Source organism: Cicer arietinum, chromosome 5, assembly GCF_000331145.2.
Source record: "Cicer arietinum cultivar CDC Frontier isolate Library 1 chromosome 5, Cicar.CDCFrontier_v2.0, whole genome shotgun sequence".
Taxonomy (NCBI): Eukaryota; Viridiplantae; Streptophyta; class Magnoliopsida; order Fabales; family Fabaceae; genus Cicer; species Cicer arietinum.
Window position 1 is genome coordinate 63,024,003 of NC_021164.2, and position 7,733 is coordinate 63,031,735.

The window sequence follows — 7,733 nt, forward strand, 5'->3', positions numbered from 1 at the left end:
TGGATCTCAAATTTATCATACCACATTAGTGTTATTAATTCAAGTGGTTAATGAATTACACTTTAAAGAAAAATTGTTCAGAATAATTTAAGCTTAATTCTACATGAAACATTAATTAATCTTATTTTATTTATCTATCGACTAAACATTAAATAATAGAAGTTTATTTTTCTTGAGAATCAAATAGTTAAAATAAAAATAATGATAAAACATATATAATTAGTCAAAGTAAAATTAGATAGTTTATTGTTGTCGGAATTCGTGTAATGATTAGTTTCATGTGTTAAAATACATATGAGAATAAAATGTTGATTTGTTCTCTTAACATTTAAATACACAAATAACAAGTAAAAATGATAGATGACGAAACAATAAAATATCATAATTTCAATAAAAGTGTACAATAATACAATTGAATAGTGAGTAATCCATAAAATTTGATGAAAAAAATATAAATTCAAGTAAAATGAATTAAAAAAAATAAAAACTTAACATTTGCCCAACAAAAATAAGTTGGAGAAATGTGTGATAGTAAAGGGCTTTTACGGATTATCAAGGCAAATAATGATTTTTAGATAGATAGTACATTATGATTAATTTTTTAATTATAAATTTTATATAATAGAAAATTAAAATTTTAAAATAAATTACTTAGTATTTGGTTGCTGGTGAGCATGAGCAATAGCATATTCGCTTGTTACTTGTTGCAGTTTCAGCCTTAGAAGATTGGATTACCTCACCACCAATCACGATAACCCTAAACAGTTATACCTCCTTCGGTAGGAATCTTTATCGCTTCCACTTTCCTCGATCGACAATTTCTGCGAACCCCAAATTCTCATTTCGCTCTTTCTTTCTTCATCTCAGAATTTGGTCTCTTCAATCCACTATGGTCAGTTTCATTTTATTCCAACTTCTTCAATTACTATTAATCATGTTTTCACTTCACAATTTCAGCTTCACTCACTCACTCTACTAATCATCTTCCTTACGCATCGGTTTTAATTTTCATCCCCGAAATAACTTAACTTCGCAAACATCGTTATCACACAATTAATTTTAAGATTAGGGTTTCTCGTTTTTCACTATTGTTCATTAGTTCAGCCCGTGTTCAATTATCGAAAAATTAATCGTTTTATTATTCTAAATTTGTCCCAGTAAACTGTTGAAATGAAAAAATAAGTTACTTTGTTAATTTAACTGCGTACTTAGTCATGGTATTTAAGTAGTAAAATTAAGTGAACTTTTTATTTTATTTTAATGATTTCATGTTTTTGTGTGACTGTGTTAGATTTATGAGAGGAAATATGGAGAAACTAGAAAGATGTGTAATTTAATGTGTTTTATTATTGTTTGTGTTGTGTTTGGAAATAGTCGAGCCGAGGCGGAAGAGGTGGAAGAGATCGGTCTAGGAGGGATTATCCTTCAAGATATGAAGACAGTAAGGGGAATGGTGGTATGGGGCGTGGTGGCGGTGGTAGCAGCAGCGACAATGGCAATCCTCCTTCCAGACACCTTTGGGTTGGGAATCTATCCCACAACCTTGTAGAGGATGAACTTGCTCATCATTTCATACGTTTTGGCCCGTTGGAAAAGGTTGCATTCCAACCCGGCCGAAGCTATGCTTTCATCAACTTTGAAGTGGACGAAGATGCCATCGATGCCATGAGATCACTGCAAGGTTTTCCTCTTGCTGGCAACCCGCTTAGAATCGAGTTTGCAAAGGCGGTCAGTGTTGCCCATCTTATACTGCTTCTTACTTTTCCAGCTGATTATATGTATATACCCCAGAAGTTCAGCTTTGTTCAGTTCAATTCTTTTAATCAAAACTCTCAAAAACAAAATTTAGGAATAGAACATACCAGTCATTGTTTTCAATGTATGGTAATTGTTAAGGTCTATCCATCAAATCAAGTTAATCCACAACATGCACATTACTGTCATGAAAAGCCTGATGTGAAGTTTTTTTATTTAATTAATATTTTACTCCACACCATGGAAGTAATAACTTCATACCTCTGACTACGGCCAAATGGATCCAGGCAGCATTACGTTACTCACCTCTTTAATAATTTCTGCAAGTTCAAAATTGGATTTCTGCAAAGCGAAATCTTGGGGCAAGAGACTTTCCATATTCTCTGGAATTGGCCGTATTTTTCACGCCAAGCTTGCAGGGTTGTCAATTGTGGAAATAATGGTTTGTTAAAATTCCACTACGCAACATTGTTGTAGTGGCCACTGTAGCTGCGATTTGACAACATTGTGTACTAAATAGTGTGTCGCGGAACCATAGCGATTTTTTCGAACTCCGCTATGCTATAGTGCCGCTGTAGCAGCTATTTAACAACACTGCAACTTTGCCACCAGCCTGGCCTCATTAATATCCTCTATTCTTTAAAAGATGATAACAGGAAAACTATTAAAAAAGCCTGACAGTTTCTAAGAGCAAGCACTCAATACCTCATTATATAATTTCACCATAAATGTTACTCATTTCAATGGCTAGGAGTCCCATAATCATGAGTCGTGACACATTTTTATTCACCACCAGGGTTAAGGCCTCCTGATTCAAACCAAATTGAAACCAAATACCTAATATTAACGAAATCTGCTGCTGTACCAAAGTTCTTAGCAGTACTACAGTTAGGTTTCAGCCATATCTACCAATGTAGCCTAGAATGCTTATTACAAAAAAGAAAAGCCTATAATGACTTTGCAATGTTTATGAAATTCTGACATGTCATGCATCAGATGATGCTACTGCTTTAAATTTCTTGGCAATTACATTGCATATGTTGTTTATAATATATGGAACTGGAAGCAAATTTCAGTTCTTGCATACATTTCCAAGTTCTTGATGGAAATGGTTTATAGTACTTAAATTGGTAATAATATTAAACATAGCCAATTATGGATGTAATGCATAATTTTGTTTGATAGGCAAAATAGTTCATTAATAATATATGACAACTGAGCTTTAGCACAAGATATTTCAAAAACCAACAATCAAAGGGTATGTTAAATGGTATTACGAAATAAGAACAGTCCAAAACCCAGCAAAACAGCATACACCCACTACATGAAAACAAATTGGCAATCACAGGCAGCAGATGACAGATCAATTAGTTGACAAAAAAATGCCAGCTGATCAATTTCAAACTAAATTGTAATATAGTTCATTTTCAGAAATAACTTCACGCATTAAGTTTAGAAATAGAGAATTAAATTTTACAGACAAATCATTACAATTAATCAGTAGAACTGCTTACCTGGTCAATAAGTTCAAAAATTCATCCAGGCCATTTATTGGAAGCTACAGCAGGATGTGGTAATATCAGTTCAGTGTTCTTGTTTTTGAATCTTAGTGAACTAGCTCAGTATCCAACACAAGATATGTAATAATGGATGTGAATCAATGTAAAATGCGCGTTCGTATCAGCGAACATAGCTCAGTTTTTATATGATGTTTTAGGATGCTCATGTCCATTTGGAGTGTGGATTATGACATGCAATTACCTAAGCAAGTACCGGAATCTTGTTTCCCATGCCTAGTCATAATGTCCCATGCCCATTCATAAATATAATTAATACCTATTGGTTTGCAATGCATAAAACTTCAGATGGGAATGTACTTGCATTTGTTGGGGATGAAGCTGCAGACTGGATTTCTCATTCTTGATGTTATTCATTGATTTATATATTTGAAAGGATTTCAAAAGAAGGAAAATACAGCAAAGGTAAACAAAAGATACCCCACTAAATATCAGACATCAGATAGAAACAAAAAACTATAACAATTTATCCATAGTAGATCAAAAGACAAACCTGAAATTTGATAATAATGTTTTACTTCTTTTATATACAAGAAGTAACTCTATCCCAAAAATAAAATACAAGAAGTAACCTCATACCTAATGCATTTCTGCAGGGCTTTAACCCCTCCTTCCAAAACATGGAAAATTCACTGAGGAAACTGCTCTTAAAGGGAAAAGTTCAGTATCCACCAAAAGACAAAGCTTAATCCAAATGTTGTTAGTGTTCTGTATCAATTTAAGTATTTTTTAGTCTTGAATGTAGAACAAAACATGAGCACATACTGGGTATAACTGGGGCTTTGTGAGGTCTCTAAACATGAAACAGACAGTTGAAATGTCAAGTCAAGAGTCTGGTTTAATTTTAGTACATGGTGTGGTTTGTATGCACATTGTCCACATTTCAAGCTCAATGGTATTTTGCAAGAGGGATTGTAGTAGATAGAGAACCTTGCTTGCACTTTAATAGCATTAAGCTTTAGAATCCAATAGCTCCCATTAATGTTGACCTTTAGGGATGTGCAACATTTTGGAATTGAAGTTAACCTTTTGTGCTTCTATAACTAACATAAAGCTTCCTTCCATTTATTTCCTATCCAGATCAATTATAGGTACATTTGTTTAATCATTAGTAACTTGTGCTAAGAGGGTCTAGGCGTTACTACTATCCTACTTGACAGTTTAAAGTGACATGGACTAGTTGAAGCTTTACAATTATAACCTGTACTACTTCAAGTTTGGTGCTTTATGTACAAACTGTATGCTCATTAGTTAGTTGAGTTATTATCTTATTTCTCAACTTGTAGTTCAGTCTGACTGTGAATTTATTAGGGTGTTTATTTGCTTTTCTAGATCATAAGAGGTACATCAATTATCCGAGAGTGCTTGGATGTGATGACAGAAATCTCTTCCAACTTAACTAAAGTCTCGATTTCAAACACGAACCTGGCCATGCAGCACTGTTAGAAACTCTTTGGAGAGTTTTTCACCCATTGAATCTTTGATTTAGAAAATGACACTTTCAAGAGTTTGCCATCATTAGGAACTATTGGGAGAGTTTGCCACCCAGTGCATCTTTATTGTCATACTGCAATTTCATATGCATTATTTTTTTGAATCCAATCTCATCAACAAGATGATATATCGCCACCAATTCACATGTAGCACTCTTTCATCTTACTTCTCTAGCTGACTTGAAGGAAACCAGCCTAGTTAGCATATGAGAAACCACTACTATACTAGTGCGGCTTGGTGGAACCCTTTCAAATTCATCAATATATGAAGAACAAAATCATAATTGTTCGTCCATATTTATTCAGCACAGTGTGCAGACAGGTGGTCTTTCTTTCTAGATAGCTTTACCATGTCTTTTGTCAGCCCACTCTGCATGATGCCTTATTTACAGGTTTTTGTTCTAGAGGTTTTTTTTTCCTTTTGGTATATTGTTACAGTGGGTTCTGCTATTTCTTTCCATTTACTGCAGGAATGATAACAATAAGATGCTGATAAGTCATTTGTTCATCCCTCCATATTCTTCATTATGTTATTTTTTATGGCCTTTTTTAGTTCAGTTTTGGGTTTCTTTTGTATAAATTTTTTTCATTTGCAGTTTCAGCCAAACAAAAACCAAAAGAAAAAAATTCCCATTCGGGTATCTGGTTTACAATCTCACACTATACTTGTTTTTCTTCTCCTTTTTTACCTTTCCCTTATTTTTTCCTCGCTATTTGTATTTGGAAATGGGAGGCTCATTCCTAGAATATTTTTTTGGATTTTGATACTTAATATGATTAATGACTAGTGAAACTGAGAAGACTGCATTGGGATTTCACTCTATGCACGTGTCTGTTATTAGCTATAATGACTCGATTTCATGTAAACTAACAATCAGAGTCAGAGCTAGTGTAACTATGTTTGATATGAAGTTATTTTGCGACCTTCAGATCAATATGGAAAATAATCTTATTGAGATAGGCTCTTTTTAGTATCAATTTATGCCATCGGAGAAAAAGGAACTCTAGAATCATCAATAATAATGTAACTTTTATGGGATAAGATAGCTTATCCTGCGTTTCAATTGTTTCTTCACGCAAAATTCCTCTTTTGGGTATTGAAGGAGATTAGGCAGTAATACACTAGTTGGAAAGCCACAAGCAATATATGAAATGGGAACAATATGTTAGGAAAAGGAGTTGGAAGCCAACATAAAATTTGTTTGAATTTTTATGTAAGGTCAGCAATGCACCAGTTTCTGGTAAGAGCCTAGAGTATTGTTTGATATATGAAGCTGATTCTACCTTGTGGGGTAACATCCGGTTGTACACGTAATTTGAAGAGATAAGAGTGATCGGCTGTCTCGACATATCTTATTCGTCTGTTTTTTTAGTGTTAGGTCAAGTCCTTATACAACCATACTTGTGTATGTGCTCTAGTTTTGATTGTGCAATTTTATAAGTTGTTCCACTTAGCATCGCATGCCACCTATAGAAGCAAAACTTGCTTCGAACTAAGCAATCTGTCAAAGCAAAAAAATGTCTGTTTGTTAATCTCTTATTGCTACAAAGTCAAAAGTGTTGGATGTTGGTAATTATTTCAACTTCATAATTGTCATATTATGATCTAAGCCAGGTTATGGAATTCTTTCTTTCTTTCTTTCAGTATACTAAAATCTGAATGCCCAAAACGTACAACAATTTCACATTTAGTTTATATTGTTGATCACAGGATAAGCCATCGACAGTAACACGTGATGAAGATTATTCACGTGATGAACGAAGATCAGCATTGCGGGGATCTCCTTTCCCCCAAAGGGATAGAGGACGTCATGGTAGCCCTGAACCGCATTATTCTGACAAATCCAAGTTGAGTGAGAAAAATCCAGAGCCCAGTGAGGTTTTGTGGATTGGGTTCCCAGCTCAGTTGAAGGTGGATGAATTAATTTTGGGAAGGGCTTTTTCTCCATTTGGTGAGATTGAGAAGATTTCGACATTTCCAGGTCGTAGTTATGCGTTTGTTCGCTTTAGAAGTGTGACTTCAGCTTGCAGAGCGCTAGATAATCTGAAGGGAAATTTATTTGGGAATCCCCGTGTACATATTTGTTTTGCCAAGAGTGAATCAGGTCCATCAAACACTGGAAAGAGCTCATTTAATGGCCCTCGATCCCCATCATACAAGTCAAGTGGACATGGTGGATCTTTCGAGAACTTCAGGCAGGATAGGAGCTTTGGTGGGGAGCAGAACATTAGGTCTCCAAATCTGTTCCCGAATTGGGATACTCAAGATTCTGATGCTTATGACATTAACAGAAGGGGTTCTTCACGGGCTGGTGGAATTAACACATATGAGCAGAGGAAATTTGGAGAGAAGGGGACTCCACTTGGAGCATCACAAGAACTCTATGAGCATATAAATAGTCCACCAAGAGAAAGGCATGTTCATCAGGGTGATTTTCCACGGAATTATCCTCAAAGGGGTCCATTCTTTGAAGATCCACAGCGCTTTCCAGAAGATGCTCCGTATCTACATGCGGCCAAAAAGCTAAAGATGGGCTCTTCTCCTCCTGAGGTAGAGCTTCCAGAGTATGCTTTCTCTGAGTTAGAAAGACAAAAACATGTTTTCCCAAGATTACCTGATTTTCCTCACCATGAACCTTTTGATAAAAGCTTTGATGCTGGAAATTTCACTTTTGGTCAAACATTTAATCAGCCACCAAGTTCACCTCCGATTCGATTAGATAGACACGAAGGCTGGAAACCTTATGATAGTTTCCAAATGGGTCCTGGTGCTCTCCAATCAAATTTTGTTGAGAAAAAAAGACTTACACCTGAACCTGATAATTCATCTTCAACTGAGTGGAAATGGGAAGGAACCATTGCTAAAGGTGGGACTCCTATTTGTCGTGCCCGCTGCTTCCCTGTAGGG

General features: G+C 35.3%; 1 protein-coding gene across 1 annotated transcript in view; it reads left to right on the forward strand.

Annotated features, from left to right (window-relative positions):
• Positions 1-653: 653 nt before the first annotated feature.
• LOC101488881 (flowering time control protein FPA) overlaps positions 654-7,733 on the forward strand; it is a 10,134-nt gene continuing 3,054 nt past the window's right edge. Inside the window, exons 1-3 of the mRNA XM_004501932.4 lie at positions 654-892; positions 1,375-1,728; positions 6,537-7,731. Of these exons, the coding sequence (XP_004501989.1) occupies positions 890-892; positions 1,375-1,728; positions 6,537-7,731 (1,552 nt within the window). The 5' untranslated portion in view covers positions 654-889. The remainder of the gene's footprint in view (positions 893-1,374; positions 1,729-6,536; positions 7,732-7,733) is intronic.